Source organism: Pelophylax lessonae (assembly GCF_965119305.1).
Source record: "Pelophylax lessonae genome assembly, chromosome: 1".
In the NCBI taxonomy this organism is placed as follows: Eukaryota; Metazoa; Chordata; class Amphibia; order Anura; family Ranidae; genus Pelophylax; species Pelophylax lessonae.
In genome coordinates, this window is record NC_138768.1 from 182,148,579 (window position 1) to 182,168,545 (window position 19,967).

General features: G+C 41.4%; 1 protein-coding gene across 3 annotated transcripts in view; it reads right to left on the reverse strand.

Moving 5' to 3' along the window:
- MCC (MCC regulator of WNT signaling pathway) overlaps window positions 1-19,967 on the reverse strand; it is a gene marked incomplete at its 5' end in the record, with an annotated part of 565,928 nt that overhangs the window by 80,442 nt on the left and 465,519 nt on the right. For all 3 annotated transcript variants that reach the window (XM_082243687.1, XM_082243688.1, XM_082243689.1), the window contains 5 exons: window positions 6,017-6,200; window positions 8,175-8,275; window positions 10,807-10,947; window positions 16,512-16,660; window positions 16,758-16,847. In XM_082243687.1, coding sequence (XP_082099813.1) covers window positions 6,017-6,200; window positions 8,175-8,275; window positions 10,807-10,947; window positions 16,512-16,660; window positions 16,758-16,847 — 665 coding nt within the window. The remainder of the gene's footprint in view (window positions 1-6,016; window positions 6,201-8,174; window positions 8,276-10,806; window positions 10,948-16,511; window positions 16,661-16,757; window positions 16,848-19,967) is intronic.

The window sequence follows — 19,967 nt, forward strand, 5'->3', positions numbered from 1 at the left end:
TGCTTAAATTTTTTGGTCATTTTAAACAATCTATTTACTAAAAGTGTATTTTTTATTACCCCTATACAATATTTTTTTACTTCTATCTGTAGGTAGCTATAGTCCCACTTAGTGGGGAACTTGTCTTTTTTTCTTTCGTATATTAGGGATGAGACCTACTTTATAATCCAAACCTATATCCCCCTTTTTTCCTCTTTTTCCCCTGTGTAAGCTGAACCTATTCTACTCCACTATTCATATAGATTGTGCACAGGGATAGTAAAACCATGTGTGCAAATTGTACAGCTGCACAAGAGACCTCTAGGTCTTAGGGGCTCATTTATACTAGAGATCTGTTAGCAGATGCAATTAGCCTTCCCACCGGTAAGCGGTCTAATGCCAATTTTTTGGATTAGAAAAGGAATCTCATAAGGGAATGCCTACACTCCGGTAAACGGTGCATAAGTGTAGAGCTCTAGTGGACTGCAGAAACATCCTCTGCTTATTCAAAGAAGGGACACATCTGGTAACGGTAGCTGTCCTCCACTTAAGACAGCCATAGGCGGTTTGAATCTCACCCGCTTCAGCAGGGACCAGTCGAGATTCAAAGCATGTATGGGCAGGCTGAATGTACCCCAAGTCGATTGATCATTCAACTTGGGTACAAAAAGCCTGCTGGACTTTAGATGCGATTATTGCAAGCAGCTCTTCTAGCCGATAGAAATAATTCCTCTCTTGTCCCTATGGGAAGGGCTTCCCCCCTCAAAAAGTGACTGAGCCAGGCGCTCGGAACATCTGCTGCATTATAAATATAGTGGCTGTAACAAAGTCCTAACTTCCCCACTAATAATAAGAATAAGTGAGGTGCAGCTTACGAAATCCAAACCTGAGTGCACTAAGTATAGCCAATGATCCTGTGGACAAATGTGTAATTAATGACAGAAACTATTTTTTATCATCTAATAAAAATGTTCCTAAATGTGCCTATAGGAAGCATGATTAGTACATACATAATACCCCAATCTAAGCATCACTTATTTGTGGGCCCACTGTGACCCACACTGCACCCATGGATGATGGTTCCTGGTTGGCAGTCGGGGATAATAGATGGGGGGGTGGGGGACAGTTGCAAGCACCGATATCCCTGTATAGGCTTTTCAGCTGACAACCGCTTCCTCTCCTCTCCCTCCTGCGTCTGTCAGCTTAAAAGCTATACAGGGAGGAGATCGGTGCTTGCCGTTACATTGATTATCCCCGACTGTCCCCCTGTCCTCCTCCTCCGCCACCCCCGCAGCTGGCTTCCCTTCTCTCCTGCTGGGAGGATCTATCAGGATGAAGAGCGGAAGAAGGGGCTGGGGAACATGTAATTTACCGCCCCCTTTCTTTTCTGAATTGGACATAGTGAGCGATTGCTATCGATCGCTCCTGTGTCCTTTAATAACTGAACATAGAAAACTGTGTTTACTATACCTCAGTTTATGAATGAACAGAAGCCTGGAAATCTCTTTGTTTTTTTAAAATGAATGAACCGGAGCCTTGTTCTCTTGTTCATTCATCTTCAGTGCAGCGAAGGTTACAGAGAAAGGGACTGGGAAATCTCAGTCCCTTTCTCTGCCTCAATTGGGAGATGTCAGGGGTCTGTTTAGACCTCTGATATCTCACCAAAGTCCACCAACAGGGCTGAGAAAAAAAAATTGCAACAAAAACAAAATAAACTACTGACACTGTTCGCCCCCCCCCCCCCCAAAAGGTTTCCTGAGTCTTTAAATGGTCTCTCAGTCTGGTTCAGTAGGTTTCACAATCACGGGGAAGACTGCTGACTTGACAGTTGTCCAGAAGACAGTCATTGACACCCTCCACAAGGAGGGTAAGTCACAAAAGGTAACTGCTTAAGAAGCTGGCTGTTCACAAAGTTCTGTATCCAATCATAATAATGGAAAGTGGAGTGAAAGGAAAAAAGTGTGGTAAAAATAGGTGCACAAGCAACAGGGATAACTGCAGCCTTGAGAGGATTGCGAAGCAAAGACCATTCAAGATTTGGGGGAGATTCACAAGGACTGGACTACAGCTGGTGTCAGTGCTTCAAGAACCAGCACACACAGACATATCTAGGACATGAACTACACCTGTCACATTCTTTCTGTCAAACCACTCCTGAACCAAAGACAACGTCAGAATCATCTTTACTTTCATCCAAAAAGAAGACTTTGGACCGCTGGACAACAGTCCAGTCCTTTTTCTCCTTAGCCCAGGTAATTATACATTTAATTTGGAAATCAAGGTCCCAGAGTCTGGAGGAGGAGTGGAGAGGCACAGAATCCAAGTTGCATGAGGTTCAGTGTGAAGTTTCCACAGTCAGTGAAGATTTTTCAAGCCATGTCATCTGCTGGTGTTGGTCCCACTGTATTTCATCCAGTCAGCCCTCTACCAGAAAATTCTAGAGCACTTCATGCTTCCCTCTGCTGACCAGCTTTTTTGAGATGCTGATTTCATCTTCCACCAGGACTATCAAAGCAACCTGAACTTCCAGAACACCTCAGCACTGCCACAGGCTGATCGCCTCCATGCCACACAGCATTGATGCAGTAATTCATGCAAAAGGAGCCCCGGCCAAGTATTTTGTGCATACTAACTTACTCACTGCCCAAGAGATTGCCAATCACTTCAAAAATAAGATCGATACAATTTGTGACGAGATTTTTACACTAAAGATATCTTCCTCACCTTACACACCTTGTCCTCCTGCACAATCAATACTTCCCTTGTTTAACCCAACTACTGTAGATGAAGTTACTAAAATTTTTTCTAATGCCCACCCAACTTCCTGCCTCCTGGACCCTGTTCCTTCTCAAATACTACGGTCACCCTCTGACTCTATCCTACACTCTTTAACTCATATCTTCAACCTCTCCCTCTCCACTGGCATCTTCCCCAGCTCTCTAAAACATGTGCTAGTAACTCCCATACCAAAGAAAGCCTCACTAGACCCCTCCAATCTTAATAACTTAAGACCCATCTCCTTACTCCCTTTTGCTTCCAAACTCCTTGAACGTTTAGTCTACAACCGCCTGAGCAAGCACCTCATTGAGAATAACCTCCTTGATCCCCTTCAGTCTGGATTTCGCCAGCAACACTCCACAGAAACTTCTCTCCTAAAACTTACAAATGACTTACTAACAGCAAAAACCAATGGTCACTACTCGATTCTCTTACTCTTGGACCTCTCGGCTGCCTTTGATACTGTTGACCACCCCCTCCTTCTCAAAAAACTCAGTTTGCGCGGTCTCCGTGACTGTGCTCTCCACTGGTTCGAATCTTACCTATCTCACTGCACCTTCATTGTCTACAATTCCACTTACTCCTCTGCAACTCCTCTTACCGTTGGGGTCCCCCAAGGTTCTGTCCTTGGACCGCTACTATTCTCAATCTATACCTCATCCCTGGGTCAGCTAATAGCCTCCCATGGCTTCCACTACCATGTCTATGCTGATGACACCCAAATCTACCTCTCTACCCCTCAGCTCACCCCATCAGTCTCCTCCCGCATCACTGATCTACTAACAGACATATCAGCCTGGATGTCTCACCACTTCCTCAAACTGAATCTATCTAAAACCGAGCTCGTAATATTTCCTCCTCTATGTGCCCCTTCCCCGGAATTCTCTGTCAAGATCAATGGAATAACTATTAGTCCTTCCACACATGCCAGGGTGCTAGGGGTAACCCTGGACTCTGCACTGTCCTTTCAGGCTCACATCCAATCCCTGTCCAAATGATGCCGCCTTAACCTCCGCAACATCGCTAGAATACGGCCCTTTTTAAACAATGACACCACCAAGCTTTTAATTCACGCCCTGGTTATCTCTCACCTCGACTATTGCAACTCCCTCCTCATTGGATTACCCTTACATAGATTATCCCCCCTTCAATCCATAATGAATGCAGCTGCAAGACTTATCCACCTTACCAGCCGTTCAGTGTCCTCCAACCCTCTCTGCCAATCCCTTCATTGGCTTCCACTCACCCAACGAATAAAATTCAAAGTGCTAACAATAGTTTACAAAGCCATCCACAACTCTGCCCCCAGCTACATCACTAACCTGATCTCAAAATATCAACCTAGCCGCTCTCTTCGGTCCTCCCAAGACCTCCTGCTCTCTAGCTCCCTTGTCACCTCTTCCCATGCTCGCCTCCAGGATTTCTCCAGAGCTTCTCCCATTCTTTGGAACTCTCTACCCCAATCTGTCCGACTGTCCCCTAATCTATCCATCTTTAGACGATCCCTGAAAACCCTTCTCTTTAAAGAAGCCTACCCGGCTACTAACTAATAACGCTGTTTCACTTGCTCCATCAGCTCATCCCCCACAGCTATTGCCTTTTGTATCAATTGACCCTCCCTTTTAGATTGTAAGCTCTAACGAGCAGGGCCCTCTGATTCCTTTTGTTCCAAATTGTAGTGTAACTGTAATGTCTGCCCTCATTTTGTTAAGCGCTGAGCAAACTGTTGGCGCTATATAAATCCTGTAAAATAATAATACTATACTGTACTATACATAGACATACATTTCAGTAAGTCAACATTTCTATATAAAAAAATCTTTTTTTTATTGGTCTTATGTAATAATTCTACTTTTCTGGGATACTGAATTTTGGGTTTGCACTAGCTGTAAGCCATAATCATCAAAATTAAAGAAAATAAATGCTTAAAATTTATCACTCTGTGTGTAATAAATCTATATAAGAGTTTTACTTTTTGAATTGATACTGAAATAAATTAACTTTTTGATGATGTTCAAATTTTTTGAGATGCACCTGTACTACCCACCTTCATACACCCCGCACTCCTCTCCTGCACATACTATCCACCACCCTACACTCCATACTCCTCTTCCTGCACATACTACCCAGTGCTATACACTCTGAACTTCTCTCCTGCACATACTACCCACCACCCTACACTCCATACTCCTCTTCCTGCACATACTATCCACCACCCTACACTCCATACTCCTCTTCCTGCACATACTACCGGCCACCATACACTCCATACTCCTCTTCTGCACATACTACCCAGTGCTATACACTCTGCACTTCTCTCCTGCACATACTACCCACCACCCTACACTCCATAATCCTCTTCCTGCAAATACTACCGGCCACCATTCACTCCATACTCCTCTTCTGCACATACTACCTAGTGCTATACACTCTGCACTTCTCTCCTGCACATACTACCCACCACCCTACACTCCATACTCCTCTTCCTGCACATAATACCTGCTGTACACTCCACACTGTACATTCCCTATTTAACTTTACCACATTCTGCACTGTAAGTAATCTTAGGCTATTAAACCACACACCCTTTAAGCCACTGCCAATATTTAGCGCAATTTATGCCACAGCCACATTTTGTGAATAGTCCTGCTGCCTTCTTCCCAGAAGGCTGCAGGGAAAGGGGGGGAGCAACTTAGGCTTGGATCACCTTGGCAATCTAAGCAGAAGTGGGAGCAGGTGTATCTATCAAAGCTAAGTATCCGCTTGCCCCCCCCCCCCCAAAAAAAACAAAAAAAACAATGTCCCAAATGTGGAAGGGGGTGGAGGACTACATAAAGCAGAACTTCCTCTTTTCCACCTTAATGCAGAAAATGCATTAAGGTAAAAACTTTTAGACTTTGGAACCAGTTTAAGATTCTGCATTGCACTTGGTTTTACTTGATCGATTTAGCGTTGTGCACTTTTTATTTAATACTAATAGAGGGACAGGTAGGCCAGTGGTTCTGCAAATATATTCTGTGGGTTCTGGTCATTTACAGCTACAGCCTGTTTGGAAATATTAGTTAAAGCACATCTGAGGAGTCTAACCTCGTCCTGTCCAGTAGGGACAGTTTAAAGAATAATACAGAAAGGAGAGTTTATTACAATACAAGGATTATTGTAATCTAATGTAATTTGTACAATAGTAATCATGGAGCTTGCAGTATACAATAATGCTACATGAAATAATACAGTAAACGTTGTTGATTCTCTGTAGTACCTTGTATGGCTGTTTGAAGACAGACTCTCCCATGGCTGCACACTACAGCCAGTGACAGCAAACGCTCCTCCACAGCTGCCATCCAGCTTCATTAGTAAAGCTTTAGCAGCGTTCTCTGCGGTCTTTCTGCAGTCATGTGCTCGCTTTAGCATCTGTGTGATATTTTCATCCCCTGACTGCTCAGCTGCATCACAAAACCAAAAACAAGCATTAAATGTGATCCAAAGTATGCGTACAGTTCTATGAAGGCACGATCATTTTAGGTTTTGTACACGATTATCCTGCACCATTCACCACTAATGACAAATTATTTTTGAAGCCAAGATCGCAGTATAAAGAACTCAAAACAATCCTGTCACAAAACCAGTCAAAGAGAGTAAACTTTAAAAAAAAATACATAGGTAGTTAGCATTCGTGAAAACCCTCATGTCAAAATAATTAGTAAATTCTGAGATATGGGCGGCTCAAGGTAAAGAAAAATCTCACCCTGTCAAAATGAAAGAGCATCTCCAGCCATCTAAAATAAATAAAGTCAGAGGCTACAAAAAGTGCAGCTGCAGTCGCTTTTATCCTCCGTCCTCCTACGGCGGAGCAGGCATCTTCACGCTGAGCACCCGGCTGTAACCACTTGTGCCCACTGCGCATGTGCGATTTGTGCGGCGCATTCTAGATTGGTGGATGCAGGTGGGATACGGAGAACTTCCGTACCAAAGCAATACAGTGCTCAGAACAGATGTGGGAGCAGGTACTGGTCAAAATTGGGTACCTCTTACCTCCCCCCCACTCCTCAAAGGTGCCAATTGTGCAAGAGGAGCGGGGGAAGAGTCCTTAAAGCAGAACTTCCCCTTTAGGGGTGGAGTTCCTCTTTAAGGATGAAGGAAGTGGGGCAAGCTCATGAGAGGAAATCTGTCGCAAGAGTTTATTAGAGACTGCCATTTCTGACCTCTCCTTTTGAGAATGCTAGTTCATTGATTGTCATTCTGATGCTAGGAATACGTTGCCTAAGTTGCTGACCCATAAGAGGAAAGGACATTAGTTCTGACACCCTTTTACAGAATGCTTGTGTGGTTCTGTGGCCCAAAAATACAGAAGTTAGACACAGCCAGGCATTTAACATTTTCAGAAGAAGGACATTGACAATCCCCTGTACTCTTTTCATGAAAGTCACTTTAATAACATTTTTAAATCAAAATAGAGTTTGAATTTCTCATGTTTTAATGCGTCTACTGTGAATAAAAAAGCATGCTTTTTAGATAAGGAAACTGCTGAAATCCTACATATAAATGATTGGAATGGTTTGATTTTTGAGATGTTGTGTATTGCTGTATGGGTTGAAAATAATACGGAAAGCCTCTATTTACTCCAAGGGCTTTGAGCTTTACTGGGTAAGCTCCATCTAAAGCTGGACACAGACAAAAAGAAATTTGGCCAATTTAGCAGAATTTTAATCTGTGTATGGCCCTCCTTGTTCAACAAAAGGCAATCATTTGATTGGCTTCTGTCGAGCGGAAATGCTGAAAAAACTTTTGTCGATCAGCGGCTGCTGATTCAATTATTCTGACACCTGCGGGAGCCACTGTCAGAACACAACGTCCTGGTGGGAGGGGATTTCGTCATTCACCTCGCTTCTTAAGATGGAAAAAACTGTTATGTTTTCTTCGTTCAGCCCACTAGCTGAACGAAAAACGAAAACGTAACTGCCAGGCGTTTATTGGCAATAGAAAACCTGTGTTTTCTATTGTGTTCACCTTATTCAGTTCAGGAAATAAAAAATTCACTAAGCTGTAGCTTATTGGTTGGCACGACCGCCTTGAAGCACTTCAATGCAGGATCTTCAGTTCCAGTCCCAGTCATCAGGGATCAGCATGGAGTTTACATTTTCTCTCTCTGCTTGTGTGGGTTTCCTCAGGGAGGTTGACAGTTTCCTCCAACACATCTAAGACATGCTGGTAGGTTAATCGCCTCCTGTTTAAAATGGACCCTTTTATCATAGTCTACTAAGAGCTCCCAAGATGGCTGCCTCACTATCTGCCCCAACAGCAGCTAAAGCACATTGTGCCCCCAGGAAAAAAGTACTATAGAAATATAAATTATATTTTTAAGACATTAATAATTAATAATAGATGCTTTTTAAGATTACGGGCTTCTGAACTCTTACCTACTGATCCAACTCCAGCAGCTCTGAACTGTCCAAGAATGAGAGACTGCTCACTTTCTGCAAGTGCTAGTAATAATTCATACGCCTCGATACACTGCTCACTAAAGCAGAAAAGGAGAAAAAAAATGAATCAATATCTTGAAACAGCAACTGTACATCATACAAAGACAACCCTGGAGCTCCAGATATCTCTCAGGTAATGGTTAAGCCACTCAACCACTGGTGACCTTAATTCATTGCTGCATTATAAATGTTGATCAGTGTTTCTGTGCCATCTGTGATTCAACTTCAGAACACAGGAGAGATAAATGAAGAACAAAACATACTCCAGCAAAGGGGTCACCTGCTTGTCTTTTATTGCACTGGAAAATAAAGGTTCCTACAAACAGCTTCAGCAAGCAGTGTAAGAAACATATATGTTTCTTGCATCAAGAACCACACTTGATTAAAAAGTTACATTAATATATATATATATTGGAAATCCAGTAAGCCATCTGTATTGCAGGATCCAGTTCCTTTGGAAGCAGGTTTTGGAGTTTACAACAGATTTGACTGCAAATACAGAACAATAATAATAATTTCTAGTTAATAATGTCACGACCACCACTGCAGACTGACAAAGACTTACGTGACTGTCAGCTGATGAAAGAGTTAGTTCATCACAGGGTAGCCAAGCTGGCTAGATGCCAGCCAAGTAGTACTGACTAGAAAGTATGTTAAGGAACTTCTCTTATTTGCTCCTTTTTGGCCTGGTAAATTGACCACTGGGAAAATGTTGTTCTGTTTAAGAAGTGCAAAAAAAACCGTTAAGGGCCAAGTTCACCTTTCTGAACCTGTTACACCTGTATTTAGGGTGTAACACATTCAGCATCTTCCCCCTCACAAAGCAGCCAAATAACATTTTTTTTTTTTTTTCAAAAAGTGCTGATATTCCTATTGAAAAAGTACAGTGTATGTGATGTTTAATAAACTGACCTTTTCCTCTTCCAGCTTCTGCTGGCTTCACTGTCCAAGCTGCTAGAAAGGTCCCAGGTGAAGTGCACTTGGCATCACCCCGCCTGGGACAAGAGCTGGTGCTACAAAAGCAGCATTGGGCTTATTTGGCTTCTGCGGCAGCCACTAGCTCCATGCATTGTAATGCTCTAGGATGGCGGGTTGGCAACCCATTAATCATGAGCTGGGCTTGCCAACTCACCAGAGCATGGGCATGTGCTTCCCTGGTTTGAGGTTGCGGGCCACATCAGAGGGTTCTGTGGGCCATATGTGACCCGCAGGCTATGGGTTGAGCACCCCTGCTCTTATAGCCATATGTGCCCCGCAGGCTATGGGTGGAGCACCCCTGCTCTTATAGACATATGTGACGCGCAGGCTATTGGTTGAGCAACCCTGCTCTTATAGCCATATGTGCCCCGCAGGCTATGGGTGGAGCACCCCTGCTCTTCTAGCCATATGTGACCCGCAGGCTATGGGTTGAGCAACCCTGCTCTTATAGCCATATGTGCCCCGCAGGCTATGGGTTGAGCACCCCTGCTCTTATAGCCATATGTGATCCGCAGGCTATGGGTTGAGCAACCCTGCTCTTATAGCCATATGTGATCCGCAGGCTATGGGTTGAGCAACCCTGCTCTTATAGCCATATGTGACCCGCAGGCTATGGGTTGAGCACCCTTGCCCTTAAAGGAAGCTGATCACAGCAGCACAAAAAAAAAAAATAATAATAATTGGAGGAGGCAGAGAGCAATAAAAATGTATTTCTTAAAATTAAGAATACAAACTATTTATATTATATTTAGTATATATTTTCTTAAACCAGAGTTTACTGTCACTAAATTTTTAATGGCAGAAAAAGTAAACCATTCAGTTCCATATAATTTAACAATACAAGCCCTTCTCACCAATACCACTATACTCCCTGCTGTTTATTCTGGCATTATGGACATCCTTTACCCATGCTAATACGGTACGGTTTCTGGGAAGTCATACTGGTTTGTGCTCAGTATGAGGTGAGCCATTAGGTCATATCCACATTTTGATATTTTTGCTTCCTGTATATCACAAACAAGCTTTGAAAATACTAATTTGACATTTTAATGGAACTGTATGTCCCTTACACTAATGACAGACAGGTCAAAGGACGACACAGGCCCTCTACTTCTCATGGAATCACAATGTACTTCTATCTACAGTATTCTTCCATAAATCCAGGATAGGGCCAGGCCAGAATCTCAATACCCTGGGCTTGCAGAACATGGGGTTCAATGATGATAGATAATATGCTCCCTGGAAGCAGAACAACATTGCACCACTGCATTGGTAAATCTGTATGGGACAGTGCCAGGAATCTGGTAAGTGTAGCTACTGGTGCTGCTTTTTTATTCTTGCACTGCTGTGGGATCCAGTCAGGGATCCAGTCAGTCAAAAAAGCTGGGGATGACTCCTATACTATCCAATTATGTCACAAATAACCTTGTGTAAATCACCATAAGGGTTAAGCTCAAAAACTAATACACAGTGGCAATTGTTTTCCCATGAACAGACACTGTTTTTCCCTTGAGCAAGAAGCCTTCTGATGCAAAGCAAACAGCATAGCATTTCACAGATAATGCATGATAACAGGTGCTCCCAGACCCACCTGTACTGCAGAGCCAGCCTCAGGGCAGTAGCATTCGATTCATATTTCCCAACCAGCATACTCATTCTCTCCGCATTGTTCTTACACTCCTCCAGTGTTATCGTCAACAAATCATTCTGGGATTTTAAGTGCTCGATTCGACTGCAGAGGTAAAAAAGAATCAATATTTTATTCTCTCATGTAAATCACGCATACATACATATATATATTTATTACACACTGTATAATTTTTAGAACAAACTGCACTCCATTGAGAGCAACAAATGCAGGCCAAACTCCAGATCAATAAGCACTTAGGTGCTATAATCATATTTTAGCAGGCCTATTGTTAAGGCTACATTCACAGCTGAGCGTATCGGTTTCAGGCGTTTTTTTGGGCCTTTTTCAGGCGTTTTTTTTGCAGGGGTTTTTGGAGGCAGGCATTGACATCTAACAAAAAACGCTTGTATTCTGCCAAAAAAGAAGCTCAGGTACTTTTTTTGAGTTTCAGGCGTTTTGATTCTGGCGACAAAATGCTCATATGCGAACAGGGGCTATTAAAATGAACAGGATTTTGCTTGTTGGGCATTTTGAGACTTCAGAGAAGCGTTTTACGACCTGAAAAATGACCAGGTGTGAACAGGGCCTAAAAAGCATAGTACAGTATACCCTTAATGGACAGCAATCTCTGTGCATTTCCAAATTAAGTCTTCACTGAGAAGCTGTGCTAGAGGCTTCGCTCTGCAGGCTAATTTTGCTTTGTATCTGACGGAAACATTTGTCAGTAATTAAAGTACCTTAAATTCACACTGTTCCAATATAAACAAACAAAAAGACGACTTTTGTACTTACCTTAAAACCTATTTCTTGGAGTCCATTAAGAGAAACAGGGATTCAGTGACAGTCAGGTTTTACTGACACAGAGGAGGTTGAGGACACTGGCTAGATTTTACAAGTACAAAAATCTTACTTTCTTTGTCCATAGAGGGACAGAGGAATTCAGAAATTGTGTGGATGTCCAAAATCAGTTTAACGTGAGGGTGGTGTGACAGTCACAGACAGATCCTAGAAAGGACTAGGAATGGTCTGCACTCAGGAATACCTGAAGTGTTAACAACTGAAACTGAACCAGATAAACTAGGTTTTTATTACAAAAAATAAGGAAGACTGAGCCTACACAAGAGGTCATGAAATCAAAACCCCTCCAAAACAGAAGGAAGGTTAAAACTGTTAAGTAAGAAACGGGCCAAATTATGATGTGGCCAACAGAAAGAACACTGGGAAAAATCCCCATGATAATGGGCAACCTTGGACAAAAACAGGTCCAAAAGATCAGCCGACCTACATTTGAAGGCCCAAGCCTTATTCTTCCAAAATTCAGGATATAGGGAAGGAAGGTTCTGTATTTAAAAAAAATAAAATAAAAATCTCAGTGAGATATCAAAGGAACGTGAGAATCCTCACAGCGTAATTTCCCACAAGGAGAGTACAATTCAGGGGTCTAACAGGACTGGTAGAAAAACCAGGGCTAGCTACCAACCATGAAATTAGCCTGGCTGAAGAAAGGGGGTAGGGAGATACCCCTACAAGGATAGGTAGGGATGAAGGTATACTGAAACCCAGGACGAGTGCACGAACACCAGAACAAGAGGATGAGCATAGACCCAGACCCATCCACATCTGTGGCTGTCTCTAGGGTCTGCCAAAAGAACTCCAGGCCTGGCTAATGTAGATCCAGAACATGGTTCTAATGGCACTTTTCCACTGCAAGTACCGGCTTGGCTCTACTCGTCCCTGCTTGGCCCGGTTTGCTTTCCCACTGCTGGTGCCGCATGGTACGGTGTTGGAACAGTTCGGTACGGTATGGTTTGCCTTTCCACTAAAGTTGTACTAAAGTTAAGTGGGTGGGATAACAACGGGGTGGGTGGGATTCTCTGACCAATCAGTGGCTAGTAGTAACTGCATGCAAAGGATTGTGGGATATGGTACCGGGTATGGTACCTCTTGGAACCACAATCGAGGTGGTACTGTTTTTGAGACCCGTACCGTTCGGTTCCATGCAGTGGAAAAGCGCCGCCGTACCGTACCGTACCGAACCGTTCCTACACCATACCATGTGGTACCAGCAGTGGAAAAGCGCCATAAGAATCACTTGGTCCAGAAAAGTATCCAAGTCCTCCTAAACATCCTAAACATGGGTGTAACAAAGCATTGTCACAAAAGCGGTGTTTACCTTTGGAACAAATACTGAAATAAGAGCTCAAAATACATACTAACTGAAAACACAATATAGTTTCCTTTTAAATACAACTTAGTGGAAGCTATTTCCAACTACTTAGCCTTTTGGGCAGTGTGAGTGTAAACTTTTTCTGGAATATACCGAGGACAGCTAGGCGATGCGTATGTTTTTAGTCTGTTCTCAATGGCAGGCGCCCATATAACATGTTAATACATGTCCAATAAGACCTTCCTAATTTTAATTTCAGTAATGGTTCCATTAAGGTAGAAAGTACGCTCATCCTCCAAGAGTTTGTTTTTTTTATCATTCACTATAGCTTATAAGGCAAAGGCCGTATACTGACTGGTAAGCCAAAAGCCTTGTCCAACTCACCACATTTTAATGGTAAGTTCATCTACAAAAGACAGGCCTCTGCTTCAAACAGTGTATGAATTTCTCATAGCCTCATTTTGATTTCTCATAAAGAGAAGATAAAATCATACCTAGAATGTAATATGTATTCTAGAGATGCAATGCTTCTAGTTCGTAGCATTTGCATATAACCAACACCAAGTATCACAGCATAAAACAGCCAGAAAATCATTAGTTCTCCCTAAAGGATAAAGCCTGGAGATTGTCTCACTTCTGCTCTCCTGGAATCCAGATGGTAGGAATGATAGAGCTCTCACTCATAGATTAAGAGCAGACTTATCCCTGCTCAAGAGAGCTTTTCAGATGTTCCCTACCTGTATTTTACTGATTGTCAGACATAATGGTTTGCTGCAAACCGTTACATCTGGAATGTGTGCAAAGCTTTCTAAAAAAACAAGCTCACTGGGAATACAGACTGTTTTCCCTTTACATCTGCATTACTTTCTGCGTTAAAAGCACCAGACGTCACTAGCAATCGCTGATCGTATTTCTTTAGCTGCTCTTACTAAATGTCACATCAGAATTGTAACAATCAAATGTCCCCGGTTTGACATGTTTTACGGTCTGAAACTTATTACAGTGCTTTATCCCTGGCTAGAAATAAACTTATTTTTTTCCTTGGAACCAAGTAAACCCCCAGACAGCATATGCACACTATATTACCAAAAGTATTGGGACACCTGCCTTTACACGCACATGAACTTAAATGGCATCCCAGTCTTAGTCCATAGGGTTCAATATGGAGTTGGCCCACCCCTTGCAACTAAAACAGCTTCAACTCTTCTAGGAAAGCTGTCCACAAGGTTTATGAGTGTTTGACCATTCTTGCAGAAGCGCATTTGTGAGGTCAGGCACTGATGTTGGAAGAGAAGCCCCAGCTCGCAGTCTCCGCTCTAATTCATCCCAAAGGTATTCTATCAGGTTACAGTCAGGACTCTGTGCAGGCCAGTCAAGTTCCTCCACCCCAAACTCGCTCATCCATGTCTTCATGGACCTTGTTTATGCACTGGCGTGCATGTTGCAATAGGAAGGGGCCATCCCCAAATTTTTACCACAAAGATGGGAGCATGAAATTGTCCAAAATGTCTTGGTAGGCTGATGCCTTAATAGTTCCTTTCACTGGAACTAAGGGGCCAAACCCACATTTTTATCATTTATTCACACAAATAGAGCTTTATTTTTTGCTATATAAATGAAAAAAAGAAACATTTTTGCAAATCTTTTTTCAAAAAATGTAGGCCAAACTGTATCCTGCTACATTTCTTTGGTAGAAATAACCCAAATCAGTGTATATTATTTAGTCTGTAGGAAGGTTCTAGAGTCCACAAACTATGGTATATATCTCTGAAAATCGATCAGTCCTGCTGTTTGGGGGGCCTAATCTAATATTCTTCAGGCCCGAAAATGCAGGACAGTACAAAATATCCAAATGACCCCTTTTTGGAAAGTAGACAGTCTGAGTTATTTAGTAAGATTCATGGCAAGTTTTTTGAAGTGGTAATTTTTTGTATTAATTTTTACGAAAATGTATTTTTTTTTTTTGTGCATACTGTCACCAGTGCAGTAAAGCATCATCATATAACTGGTGTGGTGGTGATCTGGAAGACTTACTGGTAACAGTATGTATAAAAAAAAAAAAAAAAGTTTTGCACTTTCTTTCCCCTTTAAAATAACAATATGTTTCCCTTGTTTTCACAATTTTTTTAACACACAGTGACCAGAGCAATAGTAACACAGTACTATGGGTAAGTGATCAGGTTTTTTACGAAGCGATTTCCATGGAATGGATTCAGTGTTTTCTATTGTGGGTAGATGTGATTGCCCACAGCTAATCACATGGTACAGATGGACTGTAATTGGCCCTGTCTGTACCATGTAACCACTGTAACCAATCACAGAGATAAACACAATAGTACACAATGGATGGCATTAATGAAAGCCAGCCATTGAGTACAATTGTCATGTGATCTGCTGTGATTGGTCAGTGGACACAGTGGGTGACAGAACGCATACCAGCGCGGCCCATGGGGTGCCCGCAAGATGCGTTCTAGGAGGACGTCCACCCAGAATGGTGAATTTTACACCTGGCTGTCATTTGACTATAGTCCGTGCAGAAACTGGTTAATACCCATTCACTCTAATGATAGAGCAATGAGTCGTCTCCACTGGGAGAAGACATGGATGATCACTAGCAGCCGCTAGCAATAGTCGCAAGAGAATCCCGCAGGCTGGTTGTACCCAAGTTGATCAATCAATCAACTTAGTACATTTAGTCTGCCTAATAACGGTTTGAATCCTGCTTAACGGGCTGAGATTTGAACCATATATGGCCAGCCTTAGGCTCACTAAATGATTAATAAACTGTCCACTAAGCAACAATCAACATTTTATATGTCCAATCAAACTTTGGATAAAACACAAATGATGTTAAATGAAGCAACTGACAAATATAGCTGTCACCAGGACTGGAAGCGGGGGGAAATCTCCCAATGGTGCAACAGACAGTAATAAAACCTGTCCAACGGAGCCATAAACTCACACTTTATGTCTGAAGCATATTGCCAAAAATTGATGTGGCAGTTTTGGAAGGGTTTTTCATGTTGCTCATCAGACAACTAGCAGTCTCTAGAGATAATAACAGGTCTGAATTTTGCTTAAAAAAGAAGAACAAGGCAAAACTTTTGCAAAGGAGGGTTGTAACCACTCTATTTTTTTTTTCTGCAGTGTGACTCCATTGGGGAGGTTTCCCTTCTCTTCCTGATCCATAGTCAAAACAGGAAGAGAGAAAATCCCTCAAAAGTTTAGGAAACCAAGGTCCACATTGGAAGATTTTCCCTTGATTACTGTTCTAGGGGCATCCCCAATTGTTTTTATTTTTCACTTTTGTTAATGAGAACATTCAACAAAACAGAGAGGGTGAATCTCACAGAAAGACAGCCATAAAAAAAAAAAAAACCTGACGTGTTCTAATCCCGCGCTAATCCAATTCTAAAAAACTTTTGCCTTTTATTATATTTTAAAATACATGTATACAAAAGAAAGCCTCAGCAATATCACAATGCATTATCGCATGTACCTATTTAATCGCTCTGTTTCCACCTCAAACTCACGGATTTTGCTCTCAGAGATGGCAGAACCATGGGAGTAAAGGGTTTGAAATATCTCCTGTATATTGGAGCAATCTTGCAAAGAATGAGCCAAGTGTTCAGCCACACTGCTAGATACCTGCAGAACATACAAAATTAAAATGAACCAATCACTAAGAAATGTTAAAACTAATTGAAGCTAAATATTTACAGATGTTTTCTCTTTTTGTACTCACACCAATGCTGCTGATCTCAGAGCCCAGAACCGGCCTTTCCGAAGATGAGGACTCTGACCTGGTCTTAGACAACTTAACCCGCTCTGCAATCTGCAGAAAATGTACAAATGGTTATAAATACCAGAGAACAGTACTAAACATTACATTTAAGCCAATTTAAGGTTGGGAACCTCTAACAGGTTTTAATTTTGTCTGTAACACCACTGAGGAGATATTCTGTTGTCCTGGTGCTTCATTGTGTCCAAAGCTCTTGTCTTGGTGACAAACCTCAAAGGGGTTCTAAACCTTCCCAACTCTAAAGCTGGCCATGCACTGATGGAATTTTTTTTTTCGATTTCACGTTCCTCCATCCATGCTATACATCGCAGATGGAAAAATCTCCTTCCTGAGAATGTATTCTGACATCTGAGGGTGGAGGCTACCTGAACAGTGGATGCCTGTGACTGGATGCAGGTGCTGTTTGTCTGACAATTTGAACCCTGATTTTTCAATTGAAGGATGTCGAGCAGGAGGGAGCTAACAGGGCCCGCAATTAAGTGAATTTTGCCTGGTTCATCAGGAACCAGACACAATTTTCCATGGTATCTAGCCAGCTTTACACAAAAAAAGTCATGTGCTTTATTACCCTATTCCATGACGTGGATGAGATTTATAGTTCTAATTACAAACTATACAGTGCCTTAAAAAAGTATTTATACCCCTTAAAAATTTTCCACATTTTGGCATGTTACAAACAAAAACTAAATGTATTTTATTGGGATTTTATGGGATAAATCAACACAAAGTGGCAGGAAAATGATAAATGGTTTTAAAACATTTTACAAATAAATATCTGAAAAGCGTGACGTGCATTTGTATTCAGTCCCTGAGTCAATATTTTGTAGAACCACCTTTTGCTGCAATTACAGCTACAAGTCTTTTTGGGTATGCCTCTACCAGCTTTGCACATCTAGAAAAGTGAAATATTTGCCCATTCTTCTTTGCAAAATAGCTCAAGCTCTGTCAGATTGGATGGAGAACATCTGTGAACAGCAATTTTCAAGTCTTCCCACAGATTCTCAATTAGATTTAGGTCTGGACTTTGACTGGGCCATTCTAACGCAATATGCTTTGACTTAAACTTTTCCTATTGTAGCTCTGGCGGTATGTTTAGGGTCGTTGCCCTGCTGGAAGGTGAACCTCTGCCCCAGTCTCAAGTCTTTTGCAGACTAACAGGTTTTCTTCTAAGATTGTCCTGAATTTGGCTCCATCCATCTTCCCATCAACTCTGGCCAGCTTCCCTGTCCCTGTTGGAAGAAAAGCATCCTGACAACATGATGCTGCCACCATCATGTTTCATGGTGGGGATGGTGTGTTCAGGGTGATTTGCAGTGTTAGTTTTCCACCACACATAGCGTTTTGATTTTAGGCCAAAAAGTTAAATTTTGGTCTCATCTGATCAGAGCACCTTCTTCCGCATATTTGCTGTGTCCCCCACATGGCTTCTCACAAACTGCAAACAGGACTTCTTATGGCTTTCTTTCAACAATGGTTTTCTTCCCCGCCACTCTTCCATAAAGGCCAGATTTGTAGAGTGCAAAACTAATAGTTGTCCTTTGGACAGATTCTCCAACCTGAGCTGTGGATCTCTGCAGCTCCTTCAGAGTTATCATGGGCCTCTTGGCTGCTTCTCTGATTAATGCTCCCCTTGCCCAGCATGTCAGTTTAGGTGGATGACCATGTCTTCCTAGGTTTGCTATTGAGCCATACTCTTTCCATTTTCAGATGATGGATTGAACAGTGCCCTGTGATAAGTTTGAAGCGTGGGACATTTTTTTTTTTTTTAAAACTAACCCTGCTTTAAACTTCTCCATAACGTTATCCCTGACCTGTCTGGTGTGTTCCTTGGCCTTCATGACGCTGTTTGTTCACTAAAGTTCTCTAACAAACCTCTGAGGGCTTTACAGAACAGCTGTATTTATACGGAGATTAAATTACATACAGGTGGACTCTATTTACTCAATTTTCTCTATTGCCATATGAATATATGAATGTTTGTACGACATATATGTTTTTGCATGATTTTATGATTATGTTTCTTTGTTGACAGAGCACTGTTAAGAACCGCCTCTGAAGAAGAAGAAAATTGTATCTTCGAAACATGTTGGGCTTCAGGTTCTAAGAAACATGCATGGTTGTATATCTTGTTATTAACTGCTGCTTGCTGATTTTAAATCACTATTTAATCACCTATTTTTTGTACTAAATAAATTCAACTTGAACATTCAATATTGTTACAATTCTTGTGCCTAAAAAGTCCCAACTAGGGGAATCCCCCCAATTTTTTGCTATTTACTCAATAGGTGCCTTCTGAAGGCAAATGGTTCCACAAGATTTTAGTTAAGGGTATCAGAGTAAAGGGGGCTGAATACAAATGCACACCACACTTTTCAGATATTTATAAACAATTTTGAAAAACATTTATCATTTTCCTTTCATTTCACAATTATGTGCCACTTTGTGTTGATCTATCACATAAAATCTCAATAAAATACATTTCCGTTTTTGGTTGTAAAATGATAAAATGTGGATAATTTGAAGTGGTATGAATATTTTAAGGCACTGTATAATCTGATTTTATGAAATAACACTAACCAGTTACAATGTGGTTTTCAGTGTGGAAGGCTGTCATGTATTTCATATTTCCTGAAATAAAATAATCCACCTTCAAAGTTTATCAATCAATTGTGCTTGAAAGAAAAGTGAACATTCTAACATCACAGGCTTATCATATTTAAAAAGATGCAGTTTCCCAAATAATGTGATACTAAGTAAATAAAAATAGGAAGTGGGCGCTGGTTCAAATATCAATCTATAGTTAATATGTGGGTGTGTGAGAATGTCTTAATACATTTACAGAACGTTGGATAAATAAATAAATAGAATAAATTTAGTGCAATCGGTCAATTCTTGATAATTTGTGATCCAATTCTTGATGATTTCTGATCCTCCAATATGGATATTGGAGGATCACAAATCACAAATTATCAAGAATTGACCGATTGCACTGAATTTATTTTATTTATTTATCCAATGTTCTGTATATATATTAAGAAATCCTCACACACCCACATATTAACTATAGATTGATATTTGAACCAGCGCCCACTTCCTATTTTTATTTGCTCATATTTGTGTATTTTACACATTTAAATGGGGCAGCAGGTCACC